The following is a 13843-nucleotide window of genomic DNA, read 5'->3' as shown; positions in this document are numbered from 1 at the left end:
TAGCAGGAGATTTTTTAAAAAATCCTTCATCCAGCAACAGAATTGATGCAGGAATGTTTCTGGGTACTGTCGGGCCATTCCTCTTCTGAGGAACCTGCAAGATTTGAATTATTATAAGTTTTAAATTTCTTTTCAATTAATTCTCATAAATTTTAACAGCCTTTTACAGTTAGCAGTTACTGAAGCTGCAGTTCGGCAGTTCTAGTACACTTCACAAAGTCAAGCCTTGAAATCTGTGGATGCTTTCTTCTCTGCTACTGCACCTCATGCCAGCAAGTACAGATGAAAAGTCATTAAATATTTTTTTTAAATATGAGACTTAGGTCTGACCTGCTTCTGCTTCCCCCAAACCAATTTTGTCTCTGTGGCAACAGCCACAGGTGTGACAAAACATTTGGGATTTTTCTAAAAAGAAGTTTATATACTTAAAATGTCACTTTTCAAAAAACCATCATCTTTTATTCTTAAGCAGGTTTCAAAAGTGCAGAGCATGTTTACAGGAAAACAAGTCTTGTGGCTGCAAAGCTTCATCAGGTAATGCATTAGAGACCCTCCCCACAGTGGGCACAGCCAAAAGTAACACAGCATAAGAGTGGACACATCTCTGTTAACTCACCTTGCCTGGTAGTGCTTTGAGAAGGGGCAAGTCCAAATTCTGGAGTCAAGTCTAGAATACTCTGGTGTGATAATCACTGAATCTATCACATGTTCTTTACACAAAATCATCCAGAAGAACAGTCACAGTTTACTACAAATATTGAATTGCGTAAGAGGGGAAAGACTCAAAGTTATTGTTACCTTCTATTACTACCTAAAATGTAATCATGCTGTAGATGACTTTGCCATGCTGGTGCATACTATCCTTAGATTGCAGATTACTGCACTGAAAATCATAGCCAAAGTATGTATTTTTATTTAGAAAATCTCAGTTGTCTGTTTCCATATCACTTCATCTATTACTCCACATTTCCAAGTTTTATGAAATTAATACAAATACTTCTTCACTGATGCTGAAATTCTGATGATCTGACACAGAAATACAAAATCATTTACCCTACTTTAAAGCCCTCTCCAAAGACATGTAGTTGTGACATTTATCTCCTGTGTCCCAGCTCTCCTGGTTAACTTATACAACTCACTGTGTTCAACTGACAATTGTTTGTTATCTCAATATTACACCCTTTGGGGGAAAAAATTGGGGTTTTTTAATAGACTTTACTGTCCATCTGTATTTGAGTATGCTCTTGTTATCTATCACAGGATAAAAGCTTGTGATCTATTTGAACATCAGCATACAATTTATCCAGTTTATAAAGAAGTACATTATACTGTGATCAAACTCCAGCTGCCGGAGGAAAAGGCAAAAGCAATCCTACTTGTAGGCATGTAAAACTGATTCTACTGGCACTGCTTCTGTCTCCAGTAAGAGGTGACTTGCTACCATTAAACATTTCCAATGCAAAGTTTCTACACAGGCAGTAATGTAGGAATGCACTGGGCTGCAATTCTGGTACATTTTTGAATGGGAGTAGTACATATCTAATTTTGATATTATCTTGTTTTTATTTGAGAAATCAGAGGTGGTTTATTCCTTTTAAATAGAATATTGAAGACTTGAACTTTGCTATCTGATGAGGTCTAAGAGAGTCTTGGAATAATTCTGTCTGCCCAGCAGCAGCTGACAGGCTAGGGAGTACACAAACCCCCCCCTCTGCCCTGCTTGTGCCTGCCTGGTTACCAGTCCCTCCCTGTGTCAGCCACCAGGCTATCCAGGCTATTTAATGGATCCAATAAAACATTTCTCAGACAAAGGCATTCATCAAGGCCTGAAAAACACATAGCCCAGAGAGAATAGGGTCAAAAATAGCCAAAGAACAAGAAAATGGAAGTAAATAGCAGTACCAGATATTCTTCATGCAAATAGAAATTTGGGGACTTGCATTGTTGTTGTAGGGTGGTGTTCAAGGGTCCCAGGACAAGGGAAGAGATGAGAATCTTGACTCCATGTTTCAGAAGGCTGATTTATTATATTGTGGTATTATAATATATTAAAATGCTCTACTAAAATTATGCTAAAAAGAATAGAGAGAAAGGATCCATCAGAAAGCTAGAAGAGAATTGAAAGGAATGATAATCAAATCTTGTGACTGGTCACAGCCTTGACACAGGTGGCTGTCATTGTTTTTACTTGATGACCAATTTCACATGGTGGGTAAACAATTCTCCAAATCACATTCCAAAGCAGCAAAACATGGAGAAGCTGAAGCTTCCCAGCTTCTCAGAAGAAAAGATCCTGGCAAAAGGATTTTTCATAAAATAAAATAAATTGTCTCTGACAGTTGTTGTTTACCACAGTTCTGTTTACTCTAGGATTTTAATGCCCATTTATATTCATTACCACCACTGATAACGTAAACATTGTTAACCTTAAACAACAAGAAAGCACTATCTCCACACAACTTCTGTAGCACAACTGAAGTATCTGTGGGCAAATGAATTCACAACCTCCATCCGTTTCCCTCCCCTCTCCATTAAAACCAAATGAGAAAAAACCGACCAAAACCAATCAAAATACACACACAAAACCCCCAAACCAACAAAAAAACCCCAAACAAAAAACCCCCAAACAAAAAACCCCCCAAAAAATCAACCAACCACTCAAAAAAATCCCAACAAAACACCAAAAAGAAAGCACTATCTCCACACAACTTCTGTAGCACAACTGAAGTATCTGTGGGCAAATGAATTCACAACCTCCATCCATTTCCCTCCCCTCTCCATTAAAACCAAATGAGAAAAAACTGACCAAAACCAATCAAAATACACACACAAAACCCCCAAACCAACAAAAAAACCCCAAACAAAAAACCCCCAAACAAAAAACCCCCCAAAAATCAACCAACCACTCAAACAAATCCCAACAAAACACCAAAACCAAAAAGACCAAAACCCAAGAGCAACCAAGCAAAAAAAAAAAAAAAAAACAACAGCAAAAAAACCCCCAAAAAAACAAAACCACAAAAAAAAAACCCCAAAAAAAAACCCACAACAAAAAAAACCAAACCCCAAACACAAAAAATCCCAACCCAGTACTGTTCCTCCACTGCCAGCAAATGCAACTATTGTGACAACCTCACGTTGTCCCTGTCTGGGCTGTTGTCTCCCAGCTGAACCTTGCTGTATTCCTTACTGGAAGGTCACAGTCACAAGTAAATTGCAGTCTTTGCCCAGAAGTATGAAAAAAGTTTACACACCTAAAACTTGACAGATTTTTTATTCATACCACATACACATCCAATTTGCCACCCACAAAAATCTCTGCCTCACTGATACCATAAAGGGACAAATGAAGTTTGGGATGGCATCTACAAGCCTTCCATTTCCTAGCCTGACTGGTGACCTAAATAAAACTTTTCAGTATTAGGTTTTTACAAGATGTAATTTATACTATGGCTGTCAGGAGTTAAGATAGTAGTTGCCATGGAGCTTTAATCTTTTTTTAGGCTTTAGTCAAAAGAAGCTGGAAATCAGTATGCTGGGTAGAACCCTGCTCAATAGAATTTTATTCAAATTGGGGCAGGATTTAATCCTAATTTTTCTGCTGAACATTAGTATCAAAGGTTCTAGAATTCATTGTATTTTCTTCTCTTTTGAGATTCTTAAACCACACTACATTCAACACAAAAAGTACCTAAGTTGCTTCCCCTCTATTCCTTCAACTATCAACTGTAACTTTCTTCTAATCTTCATGTGCCCAGCTAATCACTGTAGTGAAATTCATTCACCAGTTCTTTCATTTTCAGTGGAGGCATTCTGTAAGTATATGAAAGCAAAGCTTTAGGGAGGATTTTTTTTTTCTATGCACACCCTAAGCACTAATCTCTACACTGGAAAAAAAGGCCTTTGAAACAGAAATTACAGTTTGAATCTGTGTCTGTGCTACTTATAACTTCCTTGATGTATATTTTTTAAAAACCCCAAAAGCATATAATGCATGAAGTGCATCTCTGAGCAGTACAAAATTGGCCATGCTATAGCCAATAATGCTCTGCTGGAACACAGCTGCAGCAGAACAGAAATGCAATTTAGTTTAATATTTGCAGTTAAAACACGCACTTAAAACTGAACTTGCTCTATACTGGGTAAATTAAAAGAATGCAGATCTAGATGAAAAAAATGAAGAATTTGTTAAAATGAGCTTTTAGAACTCTTATCCACCAAAAAAATAGAAAGGATTCAGATGCAATCTTAACTTGACCTTGAAACTTGGATTCCAAATCAAATGGCAGCTTCACTTAATGAAAAATTTCCCAGAATTTTCACTAAATACAACTGTTTATTGCCCAGCTGTAGTGGCACTGCATAATCCTCAAGCTGTTCCAAAGACTGCAGAGTAATCAGAAAATTGTCACAGGAGAGAATTTCAAACTCCTTTCAACTTTTTCATGGCATATATTATAAAAGAGGCATGATAACAAGAAAAAAAAAAAAACAAAACATCTTTTCCCTTCTACAGTATGTAAGTGTGGGACTTGAACACTTGCACATTAACATCTGTTTCTACCACTGATAGGAAAATGCCTTTGCAAAAAAACCTAATTAGCATTGGACAGAAAAACAATTGTGGGTTTGAGCAAAAGTCCTGCTCATCAGCTTCAGAGGATCAAATGCAAAGACCTGTGGTATATTTTTTCAGTCTGAGGTATCAATATCAAAGACTTGCAGAGCTACTGGAAATGAGACCTCTTAACAAAAGAAATATATATACAGAGAGGAGGGAGAAAGAAGTCCAAGCCCTTAACTTGCTGGTGTGGCCAAACAGCTCATGTGAATTCAGACAAACCATAGCAGTTTCCTTAAAGCTGAAGTCGGAGACTTTTAAATGAAGAGTCTTCAAAGTTATGAAATGCCATCTTCTTTATAAAGGCCCATCTCAGTTCTAAAAGGATCCAAAACAAGATCCTTATATAAATTCAGGGGAGAAAGGGGCATTTCCCTTACCTCTGTTCTGAACCAGTTTCAAGACCTGTCAGTATCACGCTACCATTTCCGGATGTGTAGATTAGTTAAAGCTTGGCAGTGAAATATAGTTAAAAGTAGTTTAAATACAGAAGTATTATCATAATGCTGTAGATATCAAGATGGCTTTACAATATAGATGGCAAGTATTAAATTGCTTGTTTTGCTTTCAAAACAGTATGCTTTCTCTTATGTGTGTTTGTGTCTTGCCTTAAAGCTTATTTCATCAAAATTAATCCAACCAGCCCAAAGGACAGTGATCAAGAAACATTCTTGCTCCAATATAATTTATTTTAAATAGCTTAAAGGGACCTTTTGCTACCAATGAACTTGCATTACTTCAAAACTGAAAGGCAAAAAGAAAGAACTTAGAAGTGCACCATTTTTTCAAAAGCTACAAGAAAACAAGGTGTAACTAGGCTGAATTAGGATGCAGCATTGATTTTCAAAAGAGAAAGCAGTTAACTGTGTAGTCACATATACTACTGTCAACTTCCAAAGTATGCATTGACCTGACTGATTAATTTTTTTTTTGCAAGAAGATAGACTTACTTCATGAGACTCAATGCATGCCTTGAATATGAACTGGTTTAATAGTATTTTTCATTTTGACTTCACTAGTGAGGTTCATCCCTTTAAGAAAAGTAACTCAAGAAGCAACATAAGAATTCTCTACTTACCTTTCTGATTTCATACTAGCATCGTACATGCATCTTCAGCAATTATCATTGACCTTCTATGGGAATGGATAGAAACACATAAAATTTAGGTTTGGTTAAAAAAAGTGGTGAAAGGCTAGATACCAGAGAACATCAGATCTTTGATGTTAAGACATCATGTATGTCTTAACAACAAATTAGCTAGACCATTTAAAATAATTAATTGCAAAAGCACCCAGTATATTTGAGGCATGCTGCTGATTTGCAACATAAACAGAACCATTGCTACATTTGAGCAATTTCATATATTAAGCCAAGCAAGTGCCATTTCTCCAGCAATATCTTCACTGGAAGCCTTGAGAATTCCTATTCACTACTAGAAGGGTCATTAGCATAAAAGAAAGCATCCCTGCATTAAAGATATTTATCTGGACCACTTTCAAAATCTAAAATTTCCTTTCTGTAACACCCCAACATACACTTCCTACTTCAGCAATTATTTCAGATTAATTATGTAAGGCTCCCAGATTTCCTCTCTGCATTGGAAAGAAGTATTCTTGATTTATCCAGTACAAATTCAAGCAATACTTTTCCAGATAAATCAGTAACATTATTAGTTACAATTTCACTTGTACTTTGTTCTGCAACTTCAATGCTTACTTAAGCAATGTTTGTTTTTAATACTAGGGAGCATGTCCATTTTAGATAAACATTAGATGTTCATATAATCCTCAGCCCAAGGCTTCCAATCAATCTTTTCAAGAAGGACATTTGACAATCCCTAAGCCGTAATAAAAAAAAAAAGAATCAAATGCTCAGAAGACAACTTACTGCCACTCATCTCCAACAGTAGGTCTGATCATTCTCCATCAATAGCCATGATCCAGCCCCTCAAGACTATTTTTGCAATCTGAGATCAGCCAGTGGGGCTGGAAAGCAAGGTAGGGATAAGGTTTACCCTCTGTCCTATCCTTCTGATAGTCAGAGCCATTACAGAAGTTTCCTGCAGGAACTGTTTACTTACTGTGGTCCGGATCTCCCTACTAGAGCACTACTCCACTTCATAAACCTACAATTTTAGAGCAAAAATTCAAACCTCTGCCTTTCTACTCCCCTCTGGTACATGTTAACGACTCGCAAATGCTCAATCCTGCTATGGAATCAGATCATACCTGATCACACAGGCTTGGAATGTTACTTACCTTGCAATACTGAGCATGCTGTGCACTGATTTGTGCCATCTGGTCTGACAGCAGCGAGGCTTTGTGCCCTGCTTGGCACATTCCACCCTCCAGCCCCAGCTGGCACGGCCCTCTAGTGGAGATGCAGGAAGTTCTGATGGCGTTCATCCATCCCAGCTCGCTTCTGCTCACCTGCCTGCCTTCTGGGCCGCCCTCAGCACAGCTCAGCCGCCTTCTCACCGGGCTTGGCCAGAGCTGGTGTCACTATTCCCTTTGTACTGTCAAGGAAAACCTTAGCTGCGAGAGACAGAGACTACAGGAACTTCTGAGCACTTGCAGCCCACCCTCGGGTAACCCCACAGCCAGCCCACCCTGCCTTGCCAACCCACCCCAATTCCAGTGTCAAGAGCACTGCTGAGCAGGAACCCTAGGGCTGAGCTTGGTACCCCACTCACTTCTCCATTAGCACCTCCCATTGCAAAGGAGCAGCAACAGCTGTTTTCATGGTTTTTTCACCTCCTTTAAGGCATGGGGGTGAGGGAGTTCACTTTTAACTACCACCCAAGTAGTGTTTAGATATTACTGGCATACTTCAGGACAATGCTCTTACATCACCTGTCAGAGACCTGCTGGGATTCGTCTATTGGCTCTGTGCCATGCATGCTTATATTTTTTTTTAATTATCTATCAACTTTTTATTGAAAGCTTTTGCCTTCAGGCTTTTGAGGTAGTGGCCCAAGTCCAAGAACTTTGGTGCTGTGCCTAAACCCAGGTTTGGCCACATGCACACACAAATCCTGCTTAAGGAAGAGCAAAGTTTACACCCTAGAGAACACCAGTCATGTTTCAGCTCTCTACAGATGGATTATAATGAAGATTCCATCACATTTACAGTTCCTGTTACCTGAAATGTTAGTATCCCCTCCTCTCAAAGGATCCTTCTGCCGTTTCAAGGCTGATAGAGAGATCATTTTAAATGATAAAGACCATATCAGGATGCTTGACAAAACCTATTATCAAAAACTGAGTATACACCATAATTATATCATACCCAAAAACTGACTTCCAAGTATAGTCACAAAGACAAGAGTTTAATGTTGGCAAAAAAGAAAAGTTTAAGTTAGTGGTATTTTCTTCCTTGCAATAACATACTGGTCATATGAAAGTCACCAGAGAGGTCTGCTTATAGCTCGGAAGACTTTTACAGTTACAGCTGAATTCAAAACCCCTAACTCCAAACGCATGATGTTAACACAAAAACTGAAAATGTAAAACCTGGAATAAAGAACAAACTCAGTTGTTAAGATGCTAGCAGAGATATGAGGCCTTTCAACCCCTTTACCATAACATAAGAAGTTTTTCATTATCTTTCCCACCACCATTATTTCAGGATTCACAAGGTTCTTTAAAATACGAATGGGGTAAATTGAAACCAAGAGCCATCTGCTTGTAATGTCTTCTGTGAAAGGTCTGAAGCCACCCTGTTTCAATTATTTGGTTATTCAGTGCAGAAAGTTAAAGATCACAGAAGTTATAACAGTTTTTAATATTAATATTATAGATTAAAAATTATTGCATAGTCTTATGCATTTCCTAAAACAATGTTCTGTGGAAATGAAACATTTTAATATAAAAGGATCAACTCTTTAAAACAAATTGTTTTCACTACCTCGATCTCCTATCTTTTTTTGATTTGTCAGTACATTTGTCCATTGTTTTCTCATTGTCTCCTCTGCACTTGGGGCAATACCATTTCCCCTTTGGTTTGTACGTGAGTCCAACACAGGAAAAGTGGAACCACTCAATAGGGCACTGTTCATTGTCACATCCTATCATTTCGCCGTAAGACACTTGGTTGCATAAGCAGTAAGTTGGTTCATTGGGATCAATTGCAAATTCTACAGGTGAAACCTCTCTCTCCTGTTTGGCTTTGGAGCGTTTTTTCTTCTTGGAAGATTTTGATCTTTTCTCTTTAGGTGGCTGGTCGTCGCAGTCATCGATGCCATTCGCTATGTGGCACAGGTCGCGGCTCTCGCTGGTTCGCTGCCGACGAGGTCTACGCGAGGATCTCTCTGGCTGGCAGGACTCCATCTTGGCCTTTTCTAGAGGCTTTTCGTTCTCAGACAGATCTTGAAAGCACTGAGAGTGTGTTTCCATTTGACGGGCTCTGTTCTCTACCAGTTCTAGCATCTGAGTAACTATTTGAATTTTTTCATCTCCAAGTTCTTGACTGTTGATTAATGCACGCTGAAGATGCTGCTGCAAGCGTTTCTTCTGAACAGGATCATTTTCGGACTTGTATTTTTCATAGACATCATCTATTTCTTTTAACGCTTCTATAAAATAAAAATAATCATAGGAATAATTACACAAGATGGAACATGCCCAAGAAAACAGAAATATATTTCTAACTGATGAGAAATAGTACAAATCTTAATTGTAGTATAACCTAGTGGGTTAGACTGAATATATCATTCAAGTGCATGTGGTCATCAAATCAGTGTTTAAGGTAACAATCTGTTGCAAGAAAATATTCTCATGTTCTAAGAAAGAGCAAGCTTATTTTAGCCATTGGAAAAAAAAAGGGTAACACAAGAGAGGGGACACAATAGTTGTTGAAGCATGGATCATCCAGATCCTCCTTCCATCTGAAACAGAAGGAGTTTCTGTTAAGAATCCTTACCATAATAATTCCAAAACTCGGCCAGCAAACCAAAGCAATCGCTTATTTTATCACATGAAGAATCCTGAAATTCATAGAATTGCCATGTATTATGATATATAACACTCCAGAATTAGTTTATCCAGGTCTTCTGCCTTCCCCTCTTATTCATCTCAAGGTTTGGCATTACATTTTCAAGTACCCATAGTTATAAAAGGAATGTGACAACTGAAATTATATAATAGCAAATTTACAATCAGAATGAAAATCAACTTACACCCTTCAAAACACTTTCCCTACTGCCAAAACATATTATAGCAAGCTGCATTTTAAATCAGGGTTGAACTTTTCAGAATAGGCGACCTTCTCTTTACTGCATCATAGGATATTTTTAAGCAACTAGTAAATGAGTGGCTCACAGTTTGATTTCCAAGCTTTCCCTCTTCCAAGTCACGCAAAATAACTGCATGAGTTGCTGTGAATCTTTCACTAAATTTAGTTCCAAGAAGCAAGTTGAATGAACCCAAATAGGAGATCAATAAATGTCTTATAAATCATTCTTAGTCTATATCCTGCTGTTCTTTATTGCTGGATCTTATTTAAAACTACTTTTTCCAAGCCAAATGTTACACTAGATCTACACATAAAGCACAGAGAAACTCCTAACAGGGAAGGAAATAATTAGAAAAGCTGACAGTGAAACTTGATGTATGGTGTTAGGTACAGTATTGGTTCAGTCAGAACTTAGGATTTTATTTGAACAGGTAAGGGAGTTTATAAATGGTACTAAGCTATTTACTTCTAAAGCAGAAGTTATGCAGTACAATCTACCTCTTCCTAAAGATCTGCATTTAAATAATTTGCTTTCATTTTAAAAGAATTTGTCTGTACTGTTGTGAAATTATTTAAGCTTGTTATCTCAACATCATTCCTAGAGATTTTTTTTTCCTGCTGATATCTTGGAACAGTAGCTTAAGCATGAACAACTGCTTTTTACTATAAATTCTGAAACCTGTATGACAAGAGGAGCCCACTGCATTTTGTTCTGTTCCAGACTTTCACTAAGATAAGATAAAAATAATTCTCTGGCCTGTCCAGTAAGTTAACCTGTATTTTAATATCAGCATTTCAACTACCTTTTAAACCATAAGCTTTGTGTCCATGTACCTTCAGCTGCATCACTTTCCTGTTGCCCTGACAAGAGAAATAAAATTTAAAAAAATCTTATTGTTGGCTCCTGAAAAGCATGGAGTAGGGTAGTTTACATGCTGTTGAACAAGAAAGTGTGGTTGTACAATACTGTACTCTGGTTATGCCTATCTCCCACCCAGACTTCTTTTTTTGGAGGCAGGAGTGTAGGTACAGATAGATTAGATTGGTTTTCTGGGTAGGGCATTCCCAATATAGGAAATCTTTCACAAACAGTAGCTCACTCCTGCTGTGACAGGGAACAACATTCGTCCTACATGGGTTACTGCCTGGATGCAGCCTGGGAAGATATGCTGAACTTCACATGGATTAACATCCACTAAAGAGAGTGAAGAAGTTTTGGACTGACAGAGATGGAAGTTTACCAAACTTCTTGTAAATCCCCTAAGATTAGACAAGGCATTCATACACCCTAATAAACAGCTCTAAAACCTTTGTTAAAAAAAAAACCAAAAAAAAAAACCAAAAAACCAAAACCCCACAAACAAAAAACTCCAACCCAAACCCAAGTGTTCATTACAGATAATCTGATTAAGTTTGGTGGAGCTAATAAAAGAAAAAAAGCTAAAACTATTTGTTTTCTAAGCACAAGAGTAACTTTTTCCTTCCTCTACAGACTGTCATTACCTTTTAAATTAGCTGAAATAATATAGCATTGCTTTGCTTGGGTCTAAAATATTTTTATCCCACTTTTAGGGTTTTGAAGATTTTTTGTTGTTGCTTTTTTTTTTTTAACAATTGAAGGCTTTGGTTAAAACTAGCAATAAATTTATTATATGACCCAGTATTGGCTAGATAAATAGTAATAAACAACCTAATGAAAATATTTAATCTATTTAAGTCTGAGGATTGCTGGCTAGTCACCATGGATCAGGAGGTAAAGAGCCAGCCTTGACTAGGAATTCTAAATGCTGCAGGCAAGTCTATGCCATTTAAACTTTAAAATCCCAGGCAACTTACAAAAGCCTGTTCTTATGTGTTTTCTCGGGTAATTAGAAAGATAATTGAAAGAATCCCTTCACAACAGCTGCCTCCTGAGGTGGCCCTTCAGCGTCTAAGAGGCCCTGACGGTCCCCACGGTGCCCTCCTGCCCACGCCGAAGGAGGGAGATGCGACTCCTCGGGATCAAATTCCTGCCTCCCGGCAGGGGCCGGCTGGCAGCTGCCGGCCACCGCTGTGCCCCGCAAGGTCTTTAATCGGCACTGAAGTTGCCTCCCGAAGGAGCCTCTGGATGGGGTTTAGGGCAACCTGCCGCTCCCCAGCCTCCCTCCACGACCCAAGGGCACGCTGCTGGCGCTGTGTGCATCCCCGCCCCCACGGTGCGTGCGCTCTGCCGTGGGACGGGCGCTGGGCTCCGCCGGGACGCCGCCCCCGGCTCCGCACGGCGGGAGGAGCTGCGGGGAGGCCGATTTCCGGAGCCCACCTCCGGCGGCAGGGCTGCCGGCGGGGCGGAAGCGGCCCCGCACGGCGGAGCCGGGGCCTAGCGCCGGTTCGGGCGGCCCCGAGGCGGGGCGGCCTTCCCCGGCACCGACCGGGAGCCCCGCGCCCCGCAAGCTCAGCCCCGCGGGGCCCCGGCAGGGTTTCCCCCCGGCCCCGGCTCCTCCGCGCCGGGCGCATGTGCGGCGCTGGAGGCCGTCCCCTTTCCCCTGTTTCCCCGCCGCCCGGTGCCCCGCGGCGGCGCCCACCTTGGCACTGCGTGTCCATCTCCCGCAGCAGCGAGGCGTTGCGCTGGATGTCCAGCGGCAGAGACTCCACGCACTCCAGGTAGTCCTGCACGTAGAGCGAGAGCAGCCGGGCCCGCTCCCCGCCCGGCGCCGCCGGCCCCGCCACCAGCTGTGGCCCCGCCAGCATCATCCCCCCGCGCCAGCAGCACATCCGCCGCCGCCGCCGCGCCGCCCGCACCGGGCGCGGGGTCCTTGCGGCGGCCCCGCTCCCTTCTCCGTCTTCTCCTCCGGTGCGGCCGCCCCTCCGCGGGGTCCCGCGGGTCGCGCGCCCCTTCCCGCGGTGCCGCCGCCGGAGCAAAACCCCCGCTCCGCGCCCCCGCCCCTGCCCGCAGCGCGCATGCGCGAGGCCCTGCCCTTATAAGGCGCGGCCGGCGGCGCTGCCAGGGGTTCGCATTCTCCCGCCTTCCCCAGGCGCGCGCTCCCATTGGCCCGGCGCGCGGAGGGGCGGGAGCGCGCGCGGGGGGCGGGGCCTCCCGTAAAGGCGCCCGGCGGCTCCGGCGCTTCCGCGGAGCCGCCGCCGTGCGGGCCCCTGGCCTGCCTTGCGGGAGAGCACGGAGCGTCTGGGGTCAGCTGTCTGTTAGGGAGGCTGAGTGACATCTGTATCCTGAGAAATCAAGAGTATTTTAAATAAGGTATCAACGAATTTTGGCCTTTAAACGGCACTCGCCAAATAGCAAATCTCAAAAATTTGACGGAGTAGCCTCTCTTTCCCATGCCCGTTGCAGAATTTGTATCAAATCTTGGCCACAACAATCATAGTAGGAAACAAAATTAAATTATACTTTTTAACTATATACTAAAATGTCAAGATTTCATCTCCACTTCTCTTTGCGACATTTTTCAGTTCTTTACGACATGAATAATAATTGGTAAGCATGAGGAAAAGAAAATTATTTTGTCGAGTCTTGAAACACCCTGAGGAGACCTGCATATTTTGCATTGTTTCACTTATATTTCAGGCATCCCAAAAGATATCCGGGGTAAATGTAGCGAAAAACCATCAAACAAAAACCAATCAGAGATTATTGATTCAGGGGAAGAAATGAAGAAATTCAAATCCCTAGACTCCCTTCTGTTTTACATTCCTACCTCCAGGTGAGCAGGCAGCATGTCAGGGTGGCATGATCTGGAGTAGTGCTGAAGCAGCACAGAGAAGCTGCATCATCTCCATCCTTGGATATTTTTCGAGCCTCCCTGGATGTGGCCTGACACAACCTGATCTGGTGTGAAGCTGGCTCTGCTTTGGTGGCCTCCCAAGGATCCCATCCAGACTCCTTTTTCCTGGGATTCTGTCTCTATGTGGCCTGCACCAAATAGCTCCATGGCTACTCCTACAGGAAAATGAGTGTCTCACATGATGGCAGTCTGCAAGTGTTATTTTCTGAAGAC

At 41.4% G+C, this 13843-nt stretch overlaps 1 protein-coding gene across 1 annotated transcript; it reads right to left on the bottom strand.

Annotated features, from left to right (window-relative positions):
- Nucleotides 1-7929: 7929 nt before the first annotated feature.
- ING2 (inhibitor of growth family member 2) lies at nt 7930-12945 on the bottom strand. Its single transcript, XM_039700189.1, is given in 3 exon segments — nt 7930-9195; nt 12416-12684; nt 12686-12945. Coding segments are annotated over 3 exon segments (1134 nt in total). The 5' UTR covers nt 12880-12945; the 3' UTR covers nt 7930-8524.
- Nucleotides 12946-13843: the final 898 nt, after the last annotated feature.

Source organism: Passer montanus, unplaced genomic scaffold (genome assembly GCF_014805655.1).
Source record: "Passer montanus isolate IOZ18808 unplaced genomic scaffold, ASM1480565v1 scaffold14, whole genome shotgun sequence".
NCBI lineage: Eukaryota > Metazoa > Chordata > Aves > Passeriformes > Passeridae > Passer > Passer montanus.
The sequence above is the reverse complement of the archived record's forward strand: the minus strand, read 5'-3'. Positions and strand labels throughout refer to the sequence as shown.